The sequence below is a fragment of the Sciurus vulgaris genome (assembly GCF_902686455.1).
Source record: "Sciurus vulgaris genome assembly, chromosome: 9".
In the NCBI taxonomy this organism is placed as follows: Eukaryota; Metazoa; Chordata; class Mammalia; order Rodentia; family Sciuridae; genus Sciurus; species Sciurus vulgaris.
The window spans coordinates 73818671-73841215 of NC_136469.1; the positions used below are offsets into that span (position 1 = coordinate 73818671).

General features: G+C 39.4%; 1 protein-coding gene across 3 annotated transcripts in view; it reads left to right on the forward strand.

The window, feature by feature from the left end:
• Positions 1–14793: 14793 nt before the first annotated feature.
• The window catches only part of SLC10A6 (solute carrier family 10 member 6), a 28758-nt gene continuing 21006 nt past the window's right edge, over positions 14794–22545 (forward strand). The window contains exon 1 of one of the 3 annotated variants that reach the window (XM_079153316.1): positions 14794–15520. In XM_079153316.1, coding sequence (XP_079009442.1) covers positions 15144–15520 — 377 coding nt within the window. In that variant the 5' untranslated portion in view covers positions 14794–15143. The remainder of the gene's footprint in view (positions 15521–22545) is intronic. The other 2 variants (XM_079153315.1, XM_079153317.1) reach the window with 2 other exon arrangements.

Sequence of the window (22545 nt, forward strand, 5' to 3'; positions counted from 1 at the left end):
TTTTATTTTTGGTCCTGGGACTTGAACCCAGAATATCATGCATGCTAGGCAAATGTTCTGTCACTGAACTGCATTCCTATTCCTTTTTAATTTTTATTTTGAGTCAGGGGCTTGGTAAGTTGCCAAGGCTAGCCTTGAACTTGTGATTCTCCTGCCTCAGATTCCTGAGTAGCTGGGATTACAGTTGTGCACCATGATGTCTGATAATATACATTTTTTGATATATTGGTATCACTGTGGAATTTTAGGATTATGGATAAGATTAATGTTGCAAACCCATACATCTTAGTATCAAGTAGGTAAAATATATATCAACAAAGTGGGTCAGTGAAGACATAAAAGAGATTGGAGAAGTGACAAACATGTGCCTCCTCCTAAGGGTCAGCAGCCTTTCAGCTCTAGCCTGTTCATGCTCGACTAGAGTGACATCAGTTTTTTCAAAGTGGAACATCTTCCAGTTTTTCCAAAGAAATTGGTAATAAAGATGAAAGAAAGAATACAACTTATTATTGTGAGAAATTTCAAACACACAAGACAAGTAAGAATAAGTAAGTGAACCTCAGTTTCCATTACCCAACTACGGCACTTAACTCATGGCCAATCCATGTTACTTATGCTGACTCATTTTCCATACCCCAGTTCTCACCACTGGATTATTTTGATATAAATTATAGAAGTTATATCAGTTCATTATAATGATAGAAATGCAGATTTTATAAATATTTCCTATTCTGTAAAGATGTGGACCCATAAAAGCATACCTAGGTAAACATAATCCATGGGAGCTCATAGTGTAACCTCAGTTAAGAGGTTCTATCTGGTATTTGCTTCTCTAAAAGATTTAGATGCCATTACCTGAATTCTCTTGATAATTTCTTCCACTTCTCACATAATGACTCAAAGGAAGATCACTTGCTCTCAGGCATTTTCATGGGATTAACTCATTTGATTTAGTGATACTTAGCCCTGTAAAGTGCTGTCAGGAATGCAGTCTTTGTATGTTGCCTTGGCTGCATGACTTTGAGAAGGTGGGATTTCCACATTCCGAGTCCATGTTTGCCTCATGAAATTCAAATGTGCTTTGTGTAAGATGTTTATCTGCCAACCAGAAATACTCCCACTTCTTTTGGCAGAAAGTATAGGGAGCTAGACTTTCGCTTTGTTACCCTGATCTACTGCTTTTTCTCTGTTCCTTTACACATCTGTCCTCTACTTTGTTTTTTTTACTGCCATTTTGACTGTGTTTTTCCTCTACCTAGATTATTATCATAAATATGACAGCTGGGTTGTTAAGTCTGGGAAAGTACCATTTTATGATTACTCAGCCAAAGATCAGTCTTTAGTAAAAATTCGGCATGTTTCTATTTCTTTGGAAATCAAAACCAATTCATTGTTTTCTTGAAAACTTTAATACTATCCAGCTGTAGCAATATGTTTTGAATTGTGATGAGATTAATGCTATATGCTTATTTTTGTAGTTCATGGTCCACTGAGCAGACGCTTCCCTTTTAGTGTCACTGTCACTGATCCATCAAGTTCCAGGAATAATATAGCCAACTGTTTATTTGGAAATTCTGTATATTTCCTAAGATAAAGTCCATAAATCTACTATACAATGTATCTGACAATTTAAATATTACATGTGATTTCTTAAAAATCAGATTTAGGTAAGATGGTAATGGAAAGAAAACTCTAGGCTTTTAGTTAATAGATTTGGGTTTTAGACACCCCCTTTACTCTATTAGTTATATTTCCTTGAGAAAAATTTCTGCATTGCAATGGAAATCAGTTTTTTTAATTAAAAAAATGTGTTTTAAAGGATCAAATAAAGATTTATTTATTTTATTTTATTTTATTTTTGGAGCTGGGGATTGAACCCAGGGCTTTGTGCATGTAAGGCAATCGCTCTACCAACTGAGCTATACCCCCAGCCCCCAAGACTTATTTTTAAAAACAATAATTCCTTACATCCCATCCCTACTTTCATTTTCTTTTTTTTGGTGCTGGGGATTGAACTCAGGGGCACTTAACCACTGAACCACATCCTCGACTCCCCTCCCCTTTTATTAAAATATTTTTTTTTGTTGTCAGTGGACATTTATTTAATTAATTAATTAATTTATTTATATGTGGTGATAAGAATCAAACTCGGGGCCTCACACATGCCAGGCAAGTGCTCTACCACTGAGCCACAACCCCCCAGCTCTTTTTAATATTTTATTTAGAGGGGTCTCACTGAGTTTCTTAGGACTTTGATGAATTGCTGAGGCTGGCTTTGAACTTGTGATCCTCCTGCTTCAGCCTCCCAAGTTGCTGGGATTACAGGTGTGTGCCACCTCTACTTTCATTTTCATCTCTACAGAGACAGCTAATTTTGTTTCTTCCACCTACTTTGTTATTTACCTCCATGTCTCTGAATAACAAGTTGTTACTGCTACCTATTTTTTTTTAATGAATTTTTTTCTTTTTCTTTTTTTTTTTTTTTTGCGGTGCTGGGGATCGAACCCAGGGCCTTGTGCTTGCAAGGCGAGTACTCTACCGACTGAGCTATCTCGCCAGCCCACTGCTACCTATTGATTTTTCCTTTTTAGGTACAATATATTGATTTACCAGTATAGAACAGAATATTATTTTCTTCCCCAATTGCATCCCACATGCATAATACTTTTATCACCCTTTAAATATAGTTAGATTGTATTTTAATTTTGCTTAGATCAATACTGAATGTTAACATTTTTGTGATTATATGTCTTATTCCATTTGGGCTGCTAAAACAAAATATAAACAACAGAAATTTATTTCTCCCAGTTCTGGAGGTGGAGAAGTCTGAGAGCAAAGATAATCTTGGTGTCTGGTGAGGCCTGCTTTCTGGCCAATAGAAGGCACTTCTTGCTGTGTTCTCATAATGATATAAGGTACTAGCTAGCTCTTGGGGTATCTTTTATAAGTGCCCTAGTCCTATTCATGACCTAATTACCTACTAAATGGACCCACCTCTTCATGTCATTACCTCAAGGTTTAGGATTTCAATGTATGAATTTTGGCACACAAACATTCAGACCATACCATTATGTAAATAGTTACATATTTTGAATCATGTAGTAAATTAAGATTAAATTTCCACTCTTTTGGGTAAGATTTATTAGTTGGATTTGGTAATTCCTTAATTTTTAGTATTTATCATTAAATAAATACATTATTTAATAACCCCTGTTGTCAGTTTTCTCAAAATATCATGGCATATTCTCTCATTTCACCTTCTTAAGAAGTCCCTGAAAAGTCTTTTCTTGCTGTAACTAACCTGGCCAATTTCCCTACTCAAGAGTAAGCTCTGATTCTGATTCTATGTCATCATACTGGGGATTTATTTTGTATTCTTCTATGTATGTGCCCCTGTTTCTTATGTGTCTGATTATTCTTTCTTGATTTACTCCTTATTTTACTGGAGTATATTCTCTAGTAGTTACTTGAGAAAGGGTGTGCAAAAGGGAAATTTTTTAAGGTATTATGGTCTAATGTCTTATTTTAATCTCAGATGTCACTGTTAGCTTGGCTAGGTATAGAATTCTAGGTTGTAACCAATGTTCCTTCAAAACTGCAAGTCTTTGTACCTCCTTTTCCTCCTTCTCTCCTGTCCCTCCTCCTTCACCTTCTCCTTTTTCTCCTTCTGTTTATTATTGTTACCTTCCATTTTCCTTGAGACCTGCTTTTTCTGTCTAGAAGTTGAAGGCATCTTCTCTTAGCCCCCAGTGTACTAACAGGAATCTTGGTGGAAGACTGTTCACAGCCAGGGGAGCACAGTGATTTGTGGCCTTGAATGCAGAGCATGGGCACTTGGAATTGATACCATTTCTGTCACTTTCTGCCTTGGTCCTCTTGGACAAGATATTTAATGTTTCCAGAGTTTAGTTTCTATATCTGCAAGAAATGGGTAATAATGGTTGTGACAAGTAAGTGAGTAAATACGTAAAGCAGTTGGAACAGTGGCTGGCACAGAGTAAATCCCAACACCGATTGTGTTAGCCAGTCTACCAGAATCCCTTGCAATTGGTGCCCCTCAGATCTTACGGTTTGGAAAATCACATCCCACAGTTCTAGGAAATTATCTTGAACTATTTTGTGGATATTTCCATGTTTTTACTTTCTCTAATCTTTGTAGAGGTATTATTATTCCTGTATTAGACCTTCTGTACTAGTCTAATTTTTAAAATCTTTTCTCTCCTCTTTTCCATTTTTCCTCTTTTGCTCTAATTTCTAGGATTTCCTCTGTTTTCTCTTCTAACCATCATCTGGTTTTCATTTTTTCCTCTAAATTCTTGCCATTTTCCTGTTCTATCCACAATTGCTGAAATTTTATCCATTTGATGATTCAAACTAGATTTCTTCTCTCTGTACTGTATGTGTTTCTTCAAAGCTGTTTTTTATTTATTTACTTATCTCTGTGTTGTTTTAAAAGGTTTCACATTAATTCAGGTGTGACAAAGTATAGGGCTTAAGGAAGTGAAGGTAGACTCCGTAATACAGCTGCAACTCAGAGGTCCTGGAAGAAGTAGAAATTATAGGATGTCTGAATGAAAAAGACATGCACAAAAAGGAGGAATCTAGGATGACTTTCAAATTGTGGGCTTGGGACACAGGGCAAATTGTGTTATTACATAATAATTTAGAGAATGAGAAAGGAAGAATCATCTTGGGCATATTGAAGGTACATTTCATTTCAAACACATCGATGTTTGAAGCTCTTGGGAAACACTTGGTGGAAATCTCCAGTAATAGTGGGCTTCCAGATGTGCTGCTCAGGAGGGAGAGAGTGTAGAAATGAAGGCTGAAACCATGGATGTTTCTGAGTTCATCCAGGGAGAGTGCACAGAAAAAAAGAACACTGAACATCCTAAAACCTGTTGACTACAGAGGAGAGGCAGACCTTTAGGAAAAAAATGGACTGGATACCTAAATTTCAGGTGAATTATCTGCTATAGTTTTCTTTTTAAGTGAACAATATTTCAGGACAGAAATTTACTAGTGAATAATTGGAATTGAGAAGAATTTTTTCATTTTAAGTTGACAAAGTGTATCAAGTGATTTTCAGTAAAAACATTTTATGTGGAAACAGAGGAAGAAAAAAGGAAAGAAAAAAATGAGTAAGAATTTGCTACATGGTAGAAACTCTTCTGGGTGCTCTGTTTGTATCCTCACAGTAATCCCGCCAGGGAGAAAGGGAAGAACAAAGTAGAGCAGACTTCTAACATCCGGGGAAGAAAGTCTGTGGCTTGGGCCTGGCTCAGTCTTGTTGCTGCAGTACTCAAGCTAGCAATGCACAGGGAGAAGAAGCCCCTCCCCTGGCTCACTGTAAGTGTCTTAGGGTCCTGCTTTCAGTACCGTTCTCTGTCCTCATTTCTTCACTACTCTATCTCAAGAACAGGTATCTTCCTTCCCATCCACTAAACAGCGCACCGTTTCTACTTCATTGCTAGGCTACAAACTTAGTGGAGACCATCTGTGATTTCTCTGTATTTCTCACCTTTTCTTCAATTCAGTTCATTAGTGGCTCTTCCAGGTTCTTCCTCTTGAATGTATTCCAAATGAATCCCTTTTTTCCTCCATCTTCATCACCCTTGTCCAAGCCCCATCATCTTGTTTGGATTACAGAGGTAGGCTTTGCTGACCTCCTACTTCTGTTTTTGACGTTCCTATAGCCTATTCTATAGTGGCATTTTAGAAATGACCATGTCACATCACTGCAGAAAGATTCCCTCCCTGAGAAACACGCTGCCTCATGGCCTCTGAGGCCCTGTGCCTCTGCCTCTGGCCTTCCTCTGTGATCTTTCCTCCACATGTCATCCAGCTCACTGGGTTTGCCACGGTGGCCTATTTTCTGTTCTCTGACACATCGGGCTTGTTCCTGCCTTGGAGCCTTTGCATTTGCTGTTTTCATTTTTTCTCCCAGGGTTCTCTGCCCTCAGTTTTCCACACTGCTGCCTCCTAATTATTGGAGATTTTGTTAAATAGCACCTGTTGAGGGAGTCCTTCTGTGACTAACCTAGATCAACTGACCTTTATTTCACCAAGTAACTTGTAGTGATAACACCCTGGTTTAAACATTTTTTTAAAATTAAAAATATTTTTTGTGATGCTGCAGATCAAAACCAGTGCCTCACTCATGCTAGCCAAGTGTTCTACCACTGAGCTACAACCCCAGCTCCTACATTAAAGGACTTTTTATTTCTACTTTTTGTGTATTTATTTTTTGAGATGAGAGTTTCACTATGTTGCTCAGGCTGGGCTTGAATTCTTGGGTTTAAGTGATTCTTGTGCCACAGTCACACGAATAGCTGGGCCTATAGGCTCACACCACTGTGCCCAGTAAGTAGCTCTGCTTTAATTCTTTCATAGCACTCAAGTCACCATCTGCAGTGACTTATTGGACTATATGACTTACCCATGGTCTCCAGCATCTATATTAGTACTTACCCAAAGTAGACACTCTGTCAGTATTTTTTGAATGACTGTATCACCTTAAAAAGTATTGAAAAGGTGCACTTTTGAAAAGAGTGGCTCACAGATTTGATTCTTGCTGCGTCCCTCCTTACATGTTTTCTGACACTTATTTTCAGCTTTATTGAGGGTAGTTGACTACTGCATAAACTGCACCTGTTTAAGGTGTGCACTTTGATGAGTTTTGGCGTATGTCCACCCCATGGGACCATCCTCATAGTCAGGCTAATGAACATGCCCATTTTGCCAACAGTTTTCTTTGTCCTTCATAATCCATCCCTTACTGCGCTTACTTCATTCCCGGACTCAGACAACTCAACTATCTGTTTTCTGGCACAATAAATTATTTTGAATTTTTGAGTATTTTATATAAATAGAATTATTTATTATGTACATTTTTTTAAAAGTCTGGCTTCTTAGCATAATTATTTTGAAATTATGCATGTTGTGCATTTTTTTTCCTTGCCTAGTGGTATTCCATTCTATGGATATACTACCCATTGTTTATCTGTGAACTTACTGATAAATATTTGGGTTGTTGCCAGTTCTGAGTGCTTACAAGTAAAGCTGCTGTAAGCACTGTGTGGGCATAGCCTTCATTTCTTTTGTTTGGGGTATATAGGCACATGTTAATCCTGGCAGATTTTCACATCCCCATTTTAGTTCTGAAGGAATTGGGGGATCAGTGAGGGAGTTGTAACACATCCAGTGTGACATGGCTTTTACAGGAGTGGAACCGAGAGGAAATTGTAGATCCCTATGAGTTCCAAGGGATCTTTTTCCAGAAGCATATTCTCTTAAGCCGCCTACTTTGTCCACCTTTGACCTGGCTGCATGTGTGACTTATTTCTTCTGCTGAAGTCCTGCCTGGATGATTTGCTGTTGTTAAGGCTCCCAGGCACCTGCCAATGCCACGTGTGCTGCTTGCTAGGACCAGTAAATGTTGCTTACTTAGTACTTATGCAATCAGTGTTTGCTGAAGACCCTTTCCACAAGCATTTTAGTAAGTAAGGCCCTTGCTAGTCCACATGCATGGTAAATAACTTAATTTTACTACATTGATGAAAGTCTGTATGCTTCTTGCTTTGGACCCAGTGATTGCATCCTCCTCTCTTTAAAAATGGTACTCAAAAAACTTCCAGAGCTTTAGTGACTGGCAAGATGAGGACTCATGTGATCAGTGTCTTCGGCTACAGCTGCTTGCCCAGGTCACAATAGTTAATCTAAGGGCAAAATTCTAAAGGCTAGTCTCATTAATAGGAGTAATCTATGGAAATTTTCAAGGTCAAAATGTTTTGTCCTCTTAATTCCAAGGCCCAAAGCCCTGGCCCCAACAAAATTTTTGATGTTTTGGTCTCCAAATTTGACTCTAATTTTCAACATTTCTGGTTAAGTGTAATGGATGGTAGAGGTTTGAGGGGGCACCAAAAAAATGATACCCTTGCTCCCTATCCCAGATCTGAACCGAGTGGACTAAGACAAAAGAGAAAACAGGAATCTCAAATATCAGCTGTATTACGGAGAAAGCAAATACTGAAGAACATGGCTGGTTTGGGGCAAAAAAGTTCCATACTAAAATTTAGTATAAGATGGATTTCCCTATCCAATGCCTGGAAGTGCTGAGCCATGGCAAGCCAGCGCCGGTTCTAATAAGTGTACTGAAACCCACGAAAGAACCTAATGACCTCGGCCTACTTTATTTGTGACAGTGGGCATAATTTATTAGTCTTAATTGATCTGTAGAGAAGGGAACGGTTGTCTGAACCATCCTACCAGGAGCCTCAGGCTCTATTTTGTGATTTTCTAGTACTAGGTCCCTATCTCCCATTCAAATGCACTGTTTAGTGTTAATTCCTTTGTTTTTACCAATCTGCTTTCACTCTAAAAACTTGTGATTTACTTTGAAACTTACTCAGCATTGGAATGTGGGTAGGTGTAATCTCCTTTGTAGACTTCAGTTTGCAGGTACCATTTTTTCCTACATCAGATGAACTCTCTGTCAAAGCAACTTCTTCCAAGTGCCAAAAGCAGACTCCCTCTCATTGTTTTAGAGGTTGCTCAACATATGGTTATTTCCAGTTGTAATTTAGTTTGCTGCTCTCACCAACTATGCAGACAGGTATGACAAGCATACCCTGAACCCAACAAATGACCAAACATTGCCTGGCACGGGTTACATACACCACCTCCTTTCCCAGGTGCTGGGTTCCATCAATACTCAGATGTCTCCAGGCGAGTGACTCTCAGAATTCTAGCTCGGCAATTTAACAATATTAAAAGAAATATTAAACATTAAAATAAATTATTTTAAGCAAGTAGTGGAAATAACTGAGATAATTTCTTTCAGAATAAGAGAAGAATTATTTTCTAGTGGTGGTCTTCTTTCTTCATGGGACCAACTGAAGGGTGGGTGGATATATATTTATATATATATATATATGTACATATAAACATACATGGTATATATACATGTGTATATATATATATATAAATTATACATACATTTATAATATAGTGTTACAGAGTGCACGAGAATTACAAACCACCATGCATACTGATCCAATTGAAAGAGAAGAAAGGGTTCTTTAATGAGCAGGCCAGACAAGTGGTGGCTGGGAGCAGGCTAACGCCTCAAAGAACTTCCAGCACCTGAATTTTGGAAGTACAGAGTTTATAAAGGCAAAAACCACAAGAACAATTGAGGCACATGTGGGTCAGAAAGATCACATAGAGACAGATATTTCGATTACATGAGAAAATTGTTTTGATTACACATTTCAGAGTCATTTTGTTATACATCAGGGCCATTGTCAGGGACAAAGGAATGTCCTACTATACTGTCAACATAGATGCAGATTCGAGGGGCTGAAAGGAAAACATTGTAAGCAAGCACACAATGGAGTCAGGTCAGAAGGAAATGGTGTTACTTTGATTCCTTTCCATTTCCATAGAAACAATATATATATATATATATTTTTTTTTTCTCATGACCTTTTTGGTATTTGAAAGACATTTCTAAGTTTTATTAACATAGGACTTTGAGAAGCAAATTAGAAAATTGGAAGACAGAGCAAAGGAAAATTTATTTTTTTGAAATTGTGACATTATTGTTTTTCTGGGTTAGATGCAACAGATGTATTCTTAATAGCAGCCACCACAATAGCTAATATTTATTGTGCTTTCAACATCCCCCAGGGATAATAACTAAAAATGGTCAAATCAGAAGGATGGAAGTTTCTACCAAATGCCTGAGAATCAGCCCTGATTTTCCTATCAATTTTGAGGCTCAGCAACACATTATTCTAATTAATTTTTGCTATAGTACTAGGTGCATGTCCTCTTAGCCTAGAAATTGAGGGTGGCCAAAAATAATTCTGAAACTTTGTAGCCATGGCTTTAGGGTTTAACTTCTGGTTGAAAGTGTATAAGGAAGTTGGAGGGGTGGAGCGTGCTTATAATCCCAGCAACTCTAGACTGAGGCAGGAGCATCACAAATTGGAGGTCAGACAAATCAGCAAGGTACTGTCTGCTAAAGGGCTTGCTAAAAAGCTCAGTGTTAGAGGGCTCCAGTACCCCCAAAAAAGTGTAAATGAGAGAAGGAAGAGCCTGGCATGGTGTCATATGCCTGAGATAGGAGGATTGCAAGTTCAAAGTCAGCCTCAGCAACTTAGTGAGGCCCTAAGTAACTTAGCAAGACCCTGTCTCAAAATAAAATATAAAAGGACTGGGGGATTTGACCCAGTGTTTAAGTGCCCCTGAGTTCAATCTCCGGTCCCAAAATAAATAAATAAATAAATAAATGAAATAAGAAAAGGATGGACAGTCACTTTCATAATTTACATTGTAAAATGTCTGACTTGTTCTGGTTCCACCCCCTTTGGAAGGGCAGGGTAAGTTGGCTGGCATAATAAAGGAAATGTTTGGCTTACATATTCCTTTAGAGCGATTGCTATAAAGTAGTTTAGGACTTATGATGATTGCTAGAAAATATTTTTTGTCATGAATGTTTGAATCAGGAAATTACTTCAGAATAAAAGTTATTTAGACATGTACATTAGGACATTATCCTTTTTGGCATGAAAATTATTCTTTCAGAATACCAGCATATTTACTGTGCATATCAGCACTGTGTACAGCATACAAATCAAAGGTTAAATGAGGTGAACAACAGTGATCTAGGATATAATGTTAGGTTGAGGAACAAGAATAATATTTTGTATAAGTGAAACTCATGAACATTTATTTTATTTATTTTTATAGTATAGCCTTTGAGTCATCTTTGTCATCTTGCTTTGCTGTTCACCAACTTAGCCCATGGCAAGTTATTTAATATCCATAAGCCTCTCTGCAGTCACTGTGAGTGAGGGTACTAAGGATACCTGCTTGTTAGGGTTGTTGGGAGGATTAAATGAGATACATGAGGAATCTATCCTAGGGTTGGAATATAGGAAGGACTCCATAATTGGTCGTTGTTATCAAAATGTATGAAAAAATATTCAACATTGTTAGCAATGCTTATAATCCCAGCCACTCCAGAGGCTGAGGCAGGAGAATCATGAATTCAAACCCAGCCTCAGCAACTTAGGAAGGCCCTAAGCAACTCAGTGAGACCCTGTCTCTAAATAAAATATAAAAAAGGGCTCAGGATGTGGCTCAGTGGTTAAGTGCCCTTGGCTTCAATACCTGGTCAAAAAAAAAAAAAAGACTAGGAATGGAACCACCATGAACCACCATATAATCCAGTTATATACCACTCCTTGGTATTCACCCAGAAGAATTAAAGTCAGCATACATACATATCCATGTTTATAGCAGCACAATTCACAAAGCCAAACTATGGAATCAGCCTAGGTGTCCATCAGTGGATGAATGGATAAAGAAAATGTGGTATATATACACAATGGGTTTTAGTCAACTATAAAGAATGAAATTATGTCATTTGTAGGGAAATGGATGAAACTAGAGACCATTATGTTAAGCCAAACTCAGAAGCTCAAGGGTTGTATGTTTTCTCTCATGTGGAAGCTAGAGAGGAAAAAGGGAAAGTAAGAGAAAGAAAGGTGAGGAGAGGATCTGATGAAAATGGAAGGGAGATAGTAGAGCAGAGAAAAGGGACGAGGGAAGGGAGGAGAAGAGGGAAGAGGGGACATACTGGGGAATAATATTGGCCAAATTGTATTGCTATATTGTGTGCGTATACAAATATGTAGCTTTGAATCCCACCACACTAACCCAATCCCAATTCCACTACAATGTACTAATAAAAATATGGGGTGGGGGAAGAAAAAAAAATGGTAGTTGTTATTATAGAAAATTCATATCATGATGTGCTTTCATGACTGAAAAACCCAGTTCATCTCATTTATTACAATTTGTGATAAAATTTCTTCCTCTAGGAATCCGTAATTCTAGGATTTAAACAGGCTCTGAGGTTGTATGGTTATAATCTTACTAACATGTGATCTGGTGAGCTGAGACCAGAAAAGGTTGTGGGAAGAGGACCACAAATGCTATTAGAAGTAGTGTGCTCTCAGTGTGGGGTGAACGGGCTGGTTTTGTTGGCAGGTGCTTCGTCTGCCCTTCTGGTTATTTTATCTTGGAGGTGGAGCAGGTGCTGTTGCAGGGGAAACACCTGGTGATTCCATTTACCCCCTGCTCAGGTCCGACCTGGCCCATCAGTCCTCCTCGTTCACTTGCATTCCATTTTCTGCAGGTGTCTCTTACCTGAAAGCTTTGGTATTTGTTGGGCTCCCTTATAAAAACCTAAGAACAAGGACAACAACTGAGTCATTTCAACAGTCTGGCTTCTCATGACTGTAAGTCATCAAGTTGTTATCAACCTCTTGGGAGCTACTTGAAATAACCACAACATCCTCTATTTTCACTCCATTTCCTTCAGTTCCTTTTTTTCTTGATTATAAAAAAAAAAAACCCACATAATTTACAGCCCTTTCAAAGAAGGTAAATAGTATAAAAATACAAAGAAGAAAAACATCCATAATCCTTTGTGTAGAAGCAATTGCCTGGAAAAATTTGGAGTCATTTTTTGTATTTGCTTTCTGTTCATTACTGTTACTATTGTTATTGTTGTTGTTATTGCTATTGTGTGTGTAGTGCTGGGAATTGAACCCAGGGCCTTGCATAAATTAAACATGTGCTCTACCATTGAACTGCACTCCAGCGCAAGGTGTATTTATTTTTCTAACATAGCTGGGAACATTCTGTCCATACCATTTTATCTCGTTTTTCTTTTTTTTTGGTTTGTTTGTTTTGTTTTTTCAGTACTAGGGATTGAACCCAGGGGTGCTTTATTATTGAAATATATCCCCAGACTTTTTTTTTATTTTGAGGAAGAATCTCACTGAGTTGCCCAGTCTGGCCTTAAACTTGTGAACCTCCTGCCTTAGCCTCCTGAGCAGCTGGACTTATAGGTGTATGCCACTGTACCTGGTTTAATCTTTTTACCTTCTATCAAACATTTCTCCTTGTTAAAATGGTGTTTATGTTTTAAATAGCTCTATAGTTTCTCCCCATGGGGTTTCAGTTGCTATTTTGTTGCACTGGTCCCCTCAATCTATAGGACCCACCAGGCCCCTTCTGGTCCCATCCTCACACACTTCCTGGTGGTGCTCAAGTTGGCTCTCCAAGCTACTTCTTTTCAGGTTACATCCACATACTCAGTCTTGTGTCCTGTATCACTCTGACATCTGTGCCAGGGTGACTAAGTCCAGTGGAAACTCTTACCAGTCAGAATACTCCTTTCATTCTTGGTGGGTAATAGGACCTTGGTATCCTTTCCTGAGAACAGGCCTCAGTTGGATCCATTCTAATTCATTTGAGATTTTTTGATGACACCACATTTCCAAAGGTAAGTGGCCAAAGTCACCGCCTCCCATAAGATCCCTAGGCAAATTTATTCCCCTCCACTTAGCTATTAACACTGAATACTCAGCACATCACAGAAGTTCCTGCCACACCAGCCTCTGCAGGAATGGGGGTGCCTACTAAACCTAAACTTGTATACAAAGAAGGGCCATTCAAATGAGGCTGGGGGCGCGGCGGGGGGGCGGATAAAGAAAGGTCAGTTAGCTCAGGGACTTTTAGACATTATACAGAAAGAAACATCTGACTCCTCTTTCTAAATTAGGAAATTTTAAAAAATAAGATTCTTCTTTACCACACACAGCCACACCTGGGTAAGGCACCTAGGACACCCCTGTCACCCAGAAGTGCTCAGAAAATGTTTGTTCTTTCCCTCCTTCATTCCTTCTCAGCCTGATCATACTTCTGCATCATTTCAAGCTGGGAACACAGAGCTTTCCAGAAACCTAGCTCATTCCTCAGAGTCTATTCTCTGATTGGCTCTCTGTGAATCCACCCTTGTGTTGACCTCTGATGGCCTCCAGTGAGGTTCTTTGCCAGAGTTGCTTTCAGGATGTATTTCATCTTTTCTTTAAATGGTTAGAATTTATTTTACATTTATATGGAATTTGCATTTTTATGCAGCCAACATGTCCTGAGCATTTTGTCATGGAAAAGAATTTGTAAAATCCAGAAGCCAACAATGCACAACAACCTCTTGAGACAGGTTGAGGCATTGATTAAGTGTGCCTTGTTGCTAACCTGTGCCTCACAAATAAACTGCTGTCTGTGGGGAAGGGCATGGCACCTGCCTTTTGGAAGTTTAGTTTCAAGGAACCACATTATCTAATTTGGTTTCACCAACATGCCTGTTATAAAGCACAGAGGGGCACACCTGGGGCATTGTGGTCAAAGGCTGTCTGTCCTTAGACCCCATCTCCAGATTCCACACTAAACTCTTTAATAGATTCCCTTGCAGGATTCCCAGGTTTCCTCTAGTGGCCCAGGGGTGTGGCATCTCAAAGCAGATTTGAATTTCTAAAAGCAAATGACAGCTCTCTTGAATTATTTTGTGTACCAAGACGAGTTTCCACATGTTTCATGGGACACAATCAGGTGCTTAAAACCATATTATCCTTTCAGGTGTTTCCTTATTGGCATTAGATACAAATTTCATTAAAATAGAAACTGAGAAAATTCAAACTGAGGCCAGTTTGAAAGATCTCTTGGAATTATTCTTAGTCCCTCACATTTCCTTAACTGGCCTCATTTTGCTTTAATCTTTCCGACAGAAATGCTTTGCTAATGCTCTGAGGCGTGGCTCTGGCACAGCAGCCTTTGTTTTCCCCCGGTCAGGCTTCTCGCACATAACATTGCATCCTGGCTTCTTGAAATCCCTACTGAATTTGGAGAACTTGTCTCTTGGCGTCTGACGTGCTTTCCTGGAACACAGTATGATGTTGACGACATAACCGGGTCACTCCACTTGACAATAAGTTTGCTTGTCTCATTTCACTTGAATATTCAGTGGTGAGTAAGAACAGAAGTGGAAAGCCTTTCTTACCACAGTTTATTATATGTTTCATGCCTAGGTTCTTTACTTTTATAATGCCACTTGTGAATAAATTGATCAGATTAGCATGAATCACCTGGCTGGCCAATAGAGATTGGAATGATTCTCCACGCGTGACTTGGTTGCATTATTACAAAATGTGACAGGATAGACCTGCCTGCCCAGCCATCGTTGCCGATGTTCATTTGTAATGCTGTCTTAAGGAGATGAGGACATGAGAGCAAATTGTTCCAGCAGCTCAGCCTGCCCTGCCAACAGTTCGGAGGAGGAGCTGACTGTGGGACCGGAGACACATGGGAGCCTGGAACTTGTTTTCACAGTGGTGTCAGCTGTTATGATGGGTCTGCTCATGTTCTCTCTGGGATGCTCTGTGGACATTCGAAAGCTCTGGTTGCACATCAGGAGACCATGGGGCATCGCTGTGGGACTGCTCTGCCAATTTGGGCTCATGCCTTTAACAGCCTATCTCCTGGCCATCAGCTTCTCTCTGAAGCCAGTCCACGCTATTGCTGTTCTCATCATGGGGTGCTGTCCAGGGGGAACCATCTCGAACATTTTCACCTTCTGGGTTGATGGAGATATGGATCTCAGGTAAGCTACACTAGAGAAGCTCAGTAATCCTTCCCTGATCCCACCTGGAGGGGACTTTAGTGTTAAAAACTCTTCCAATTTTTTGGTAGAGATTCCAGTGGGAGACATTACAAAGATTATGGAGCCTTGAGCAGACATGGAAAAGAGCTTTCTGAGCTCCAGGTTGGCTTTGCTGTGATCTTCAGACATGGAAAGGACTCTCCTTTCTGAATTCCAGGTTGGCTTTGCTGTGATCTTCCTCTGCTTTATTGGCAACTACTGTTCTGAATAGTGGGATTTGATTCACATGTAACAGGCTGGTCTCCACCTACCTGATGACCTTTCTCAAGCATGCGTTTAATCTCACTCACACTGGCATCTTCACACTTTTAGTGGTGCTGGGGATTGAACCCAGGACCTCATACATGATAGACACACACTCCACATTTCAGCTACACCCCCACCCTCTCACATGCTAGCATCTTTAATGACAATTTCCCAGGACGTAGCTGAGAATTCCTAGATGCTAATGGCAGTGATTTGGTAGTAGTCATAATGATGATGATGGTGGTGACAAGTGGCTTAACCAGAACGAAGCCCTCAAAGTTCAAACCAGTTTCCTGAGCACCTACTTTGCAAAATAATATTTGGGGGGATTACATAAAAGAGCTTTAGGGGCACCTGGTAGACGTGTTCTGCTTTAAGTGCCTGTGTTGCTCTGTTGATTTGATTTAGGGAGAAGTATGAAGGCTCCCCAGATTAAAATTGTTCTTTCCTTTTACTTTGCAGATGCTTAGCATTCCTCAGTAGACTTGAATTCTTTTTTTAAGCCTGTGACCTTATTCCTGGTTATGGTATAGATAAATACCTCTTGGAGACATTAAACTTTACCATCTATTTATGCTTTACCAAGGATGAATTAATCACTTACTTGTTGAACATGTTGAATGGGGGGCGGGGTGGGAGAGTATTTGAAGAAAGAATAGACATTGAAAAAAAAAAGAAGAGCTAAAAACAATGGTCTTTCTAGAATGTTTGCTTACTAATAAACACTGTTTTACCTTCCACCCAGGGAGAGGACTACATATGAATTTAAATCTTTGTTCCACATGTATGCCACTTAGATTTACAATAGGATGAATGACTGAATCAGAGGTGATGACCGAGTTGGAAGTTGACATCAGTGAGTCAGCTATGGGCTGGGGTTTCCAGTTTCCTGCATGTGCTGAATGTGTGGTGTATCACCTGTACATTTTAATGTGTTCATACCACTTAGACTAGTAATTAACTTTCATACAGCACTCACTGACTTTTAGTTACCCGCCTATAAGAGATTTGAAGAAAAAAAAACTACTTGATGAATTTTGTATCTTACTATTAAGCTGGTAATGTTTCATCAATTCAAATTAATGAAGTTAATCATTAACTGGAAAATGATAAATATTTTTTGCCTGAAGTTTACACGTCAGTGATAAATTCCAAGATCTGAAAGGTTTTGGAAGGAAAGTACTAACTGTTAAGTACCTCATAGATATGGAATAGTCCTGTTCATGCATGTTCTTCTCTTGGTCCTCATAATAACCTTGTGAATGACCTTTTATTATCCTGAATTTTACAGCTGAGAAAATTGTATTTTGAATTGGTTAAGTAGCTTGCCAACAGAGAATGGCAGAACGCATATTTAAATTCACATCTGTTTTACATCAGTCTGCAATTTGGGCACTTTTTTCCATGATATTTAGCAGCATAACTGGATCTTCTGTTTTGAGTGGAAGCATAAATCTTTAAACAGTGTTTTTAAACACTTCTGTTCTGGGAAGGAGAACATTTATTACCTTCATTTCTTATTAGTCAGCAATGTCATAAAAATACCAGTGAATAGGAAGTCTATGAAAGATAAAGCTCATTTTACTTCCCTTTTCCAACTCTGGTCAAATTATTTAACCAGGTAAATATACACATGCACACATATACATAAACACAGGGTGCCAGGCACATCATGGGTATGAAATAAATATTAGCCAATTTTCTCCTTTTCTTTCTGAATTGAGGTTTTAAGGTTCACACACAACACACACACACATACACACACACCAAAAAAAAAAAAAAAAAAAGCAAAAAATAAGCTGTAGAAAGTGAAAATTTAAAGTGGGGACTAAAAATTAGACTTTTTTGAAAATTAGATTTTCAAAAGCTTATAGATACAAGACTAATAAAATCTTTGTTCTCAGCAAAAGTTTCAAATAGGAAAAAATTCAGTGCTGTTCAGTAAAACAATATCCAAGTTCAATGCATGTCTTTGCAATTGACTACCAATAAAAATCACATTTAAGGGGCTGGGGAGATAGCTCGGTCGGTAGAGTGCTTGCCTTGTAAGCACAAGGCCCTGGGTTTGATCCCCAGCACCCCCCCCAAAAAAAAAAAAAATCACATTTAAGTAAAACTCAGAATCCCAAAGTATTTTTTAAAAAAATTTTTAGTGCTTATTTTATTTTATTGAACCTAAAGTATTCAATGCCACATTTTACTTTTACAAACAAGAAAACTGGGATGAAGCTCCCTGTAGATGACCTCAAACATGCTTCTCAGGCCTTCATTCTCTTTTAGTTCAATCCACCTGCTATTCTCCATGTATTCACCCCAAACAGGCATTTTAGAATCAATAGGCTTGAACTGGAGTCAGATGATGACACCAGTCACTTTCCTGGGGCCCTGGGCCGGTCACCTTAGCATCCTGCTGCGACTCCCCGTCCTTCCTCTTGTTTGCTCAATCCACTGCCCAGCCCTGTAGCCCCACTTCCTGCAGTCCATCTTGTTTCCTATCTATCTCCATGGCCACTTCCTCAGGTCAGACCCTGACTGTTTCTCTCCTCAACTACTGTACGTTCACAGCCATCCTCTGTATCTTCAGTCTCCCACAGATGGTTTTGTACCAGGACAAAGCAGGCCCTGGGGTCAGATTTCCTATGTTCAAATTCTGACCATGGGCTTCTTTTCTGTAATTGGAAATTATGGCACGTCCCTCATGGCATGGTGAGGAGAAAATGAACATGTTATACACGTCCAGGCCTCTCAACACCTAGTAAACTGGGCAGCAATTACAAAGCCCTTCTACCCTGCTGCTTCCCATTGTTTATCATTTGCCCCTTGAGCACAACCTGTCTTATCAAAATATCCACTTATCGTTCTCTAAACATACTCACACTTTTCTGACTTTCATTCACCCATGTTGTTCCCGTAGCCTGGAATGTCGACTAACATTATTCTGTTTCCTCCAATTATAATATGATTCTCCCTAATGATTGTTCTAGAAAACGATTGGTCAATATGTTTGAAGAGCCTTAGACATTATCCTGCTCCTAGGCTGTTCTCGAATGGGTTCTTCTGCGTGTTTGGGGATTGGTTAAAAGTAGAGTGGTCTTGGACGGCCTCAGCTGGTACAACTGGGTTCTTTTCCATATGGGCTTTCATTTTCTAGCAGGTTAGCTGAAACCAAATCACAGGTTGGTTTTTTTTTTTTTTTTTGTATTGAGGATTGAACCAAGGGGCACTTTAACACTGAGCCATATCTCATCCCAAATCCTTTTTATTTTGAGACAGGGTCTCACTAAAATGCTGAGGCTGGCCTCAGACTTTTTAGTTGCTGGGATTATAGGCGTGCCCTAATCCCAGGCTCTGAGAAAAGGGAAGCTTGGAAGGTTTCTTGAGGCTTGAGTTTGAATCACTTCCACCACATCCCATTGGTCAATGTAAACTGTAAGCCCAGCCCATATTCAGGGAATGGGGAAGTAGATTTTCATGGGTTGTGCTGCAAAGTAACATTGTAGAGGGCATGGGTAGGGAAGGGCTAAAGAAATGGAAATGTTTTTGCCATATACCATTTGACAGATGGACAGGATTGAGGAAAGGACATGAAAATTCAGATCTGGCAGGGCAGAGTAGTGGCTAAATGCACCATTCTGGAAACAATAAGCCGATGTGTCACTTACTGACTGGCCACCTAGGCAGATTATGTAAATTCTCTATGCTTCAGTTTTCTCACTTTTTCTATCCCCCAGTACTCAGGATTTAACCCAGGGTCACTCTACCACTGAGCTACATCCATAGCTCTTTTACTTCTTATTTTGAGACAGGGTCTTACTAAATTACCTAGGTTGGCCTCAAACCTTGTGATCTTCCTGCCTCAGCCTCCAGAGTCTCTGGGATTACAGGTGTGTGCCACCATGCCTGACCAGATCTGTGTTTTAGTCTTTGCTCTTGAAGCTGTGTGCCTTTGAGCAATTTAATTTACTTCTCCGAATTTCATTCAGCTTCTTTTTTGTAAAGGGTGCTCTGAGGTCCTTTAAAATATTTTCTGTAAAATTTACTATTGTGACAATTTTTTTAGTGTGTGTGATTTGGTAGTGTTAGATACTGTCCGTCACACAGTTGTGCAACCTCGCCACTGCCCATGTGCCTCCAGAGGTTTTCCTCTTCCCACTGATAATAACTGCCCTGACAACCACTATTCTGCTTTCTGTCTCGTGAATCTGACTAACCCAGACATCTTCTAGAAGTGGACTCATGCAAGATGTGTCTTTTTGTGTCTGGCTCATTTAACTTAGTATACCGTCTTCAAGGTTCATGCATGTCTTAGCATTCTGTCAAGATTTCCTTCTCTTTTTTTTTTTTGACTTTTCAAAATCACTTTATTACACCTGTTTTGATCTGGGCCTAGGCACTGCATGTGGAAGATTCCTTCTTTTTGAGGCTGAATAATATTTCATTGTATGTATATATCATTATTTATTTATCCCTCAATGGACACTTGGAGTGCTCCCACCTTTTGGCGATTGTGAATAATGCTGTCGTGAACATGGGTATACAAATGATTGTATGTCTGCTCTCAGGAGTGGATCTGAGGCTCTTTTGAATATTAAGTATTTGTGACTATAGGAAAAGAAAATAAATGATAAAATCCAAGTTTCCCCCTTCTCCTACCCCAGTTTATTTATGTATTTACTTATTTATTTTTGGTACTGGGAATTGAACCCAGGGGTACTTAACCTCTGAGCCACATCCCCATCCCTTTTTATATTTTATTTAGAGACAGGGTCTCATTAAGTTGCTCAGGGCTTTGCTAAATTGCTGAGACAGGCTTTGAACTTGTGATCTTCCTGCCTCAGCCTCCCAGGCTGCTGAGATTATAGGTGCCACTGTGTCTGGCTTTTACCCCAGTTTTTAATGTTTCATCTGGAACTGTTCTGCAGAGCTACCTCTTCTGTCACCATAATGCCAAATATGAAGCTTTTTCTTGTCTGTTGGAAGTTAATGCAATCGCTATGCAACTTACGTGTCTCTTCCACGAGGTCTGAAAGCTACATGGTTGTTTTGCATGCTCGGTGTCAGCCTGGTGGTGGTAGGCACTTGATGAATATGAGTGAATGACTGAAAGGCAGTTTCTGATTGCCAGGGCATTCGACCAAAACTATTCCTAACATGCAGTCCATTTATTAGTGCAGCTGTGGACAGCTTCAGTTGGACAGCTTTTGCTCTCTCTGAGGTAGGTTCATTCTTTCCTGAGGATGTATTTATACCCTTCACTGGAGAGAAAAGATTCTGTCCATGGTGGTGGTGGAACCTGTTGGAGTTCAGTGGCCCAACACTGCCCACTGAACTTTAAGAAAGTCCTTGGGCATCAGCAGAGACCTGGGAAACAGACTTCAGATTTTTTAGATCTGTCTGACATGGTAAGGTGGACAACTGAAAGATTTCTGAGCTTAGGGCACTGGGGATAGACTGAGAATGAATCCATGGGAGTTCATGAATTCTCCAATCACACTCTAAACCATAGTTTCTTTGTCAATAAAATGGAAATAATACCTACACACACAGTTATTGTGTAGATGAAAAGAGAAAATGTATATATATATCCACATGAAGTACAGTACTTGATAAAAGTTCATTATTATTACAAGGCAGCACATATTAGTATTCGGCTCTGGAAGACTAGGCCTTAAGCTATTTTCTAGGGTCAATTCTATTGATATATATAATTTTTTTCTTTTTTAGTACTGGGGATGGAACCCAGGGCCTCGAGCATGCTATGCAAATACCTTACCGCTGAACTACATCCCAATCCCACACCTCCTTTTAAATTTTCTTTTGAGATAGGGTCTCACTAAGTTGCCCAGGTCAGTCTTGAACTTGAAATTCTCCTGTCTAAGCCTCCTGAATAGCTGGGATTACAGGTGTGTGCCCCTCGCTATGTGATCTTATAGTACTCTCCATGTCCATCTGGTTAGTGAGATACTGTTTTCTTTCTTTTAGGGGGGAAGTGTGTGTGCTTTTGATTTGAGTTAGAGTTCCTGATTTTATGGGTTTGAAATTAAAACAACATTTGAATATTTTAAGTTCTATTTGCAAAATGTTAATTGACACTATCTTTTAATGGAATGTATATATATGTAATTTCCCTATTTTAAGGAGATTCAGGACTTACCTGTTTGTCAAGACTTGCTGAATCTGTCTCATTATTCTCTGCAATAGTTTGGGGATGATGATGCCATTCTACTTAATGCAAGTGGAAACTTGTTCTAGAAAAGTCTGATAGTGCCAACAGTTTTCCTCCTTGTGAACAAAAGATCCAGTTAGCCACATCCTCTGTTCATGCTGCATTGGAATTTCATGGCAGTAAAATGAAAGGTGTGACTTCCCAGTGCACTCACACACATTCACCATGTGCTTTTCCAGCTTGGTTGGTATTCATAACAAGTGGCAAAGTACCAGGATCATCTACTGCCACCTTTGGCCATTATCCTGAGTATCATGGGCTTGAACAAATGTATAAAGGATGGAAGTGATAACTGAGGGAATCAAGAATACAGTTTGGCACAAATCTCACACTTCCCTACCCACAAGAATGAAGTTTACCTTTCTGCTGAGCCAAAGCCATGGGGTGGGACAGGGAGAAGGCAATGTTGTGCTCCAGCTCCAGAAGCTCAAGATTAAAATGATGTAATATGGAATGCCTTCCAGTACTTGGTATTTGGAGAGCCAAGGAATGC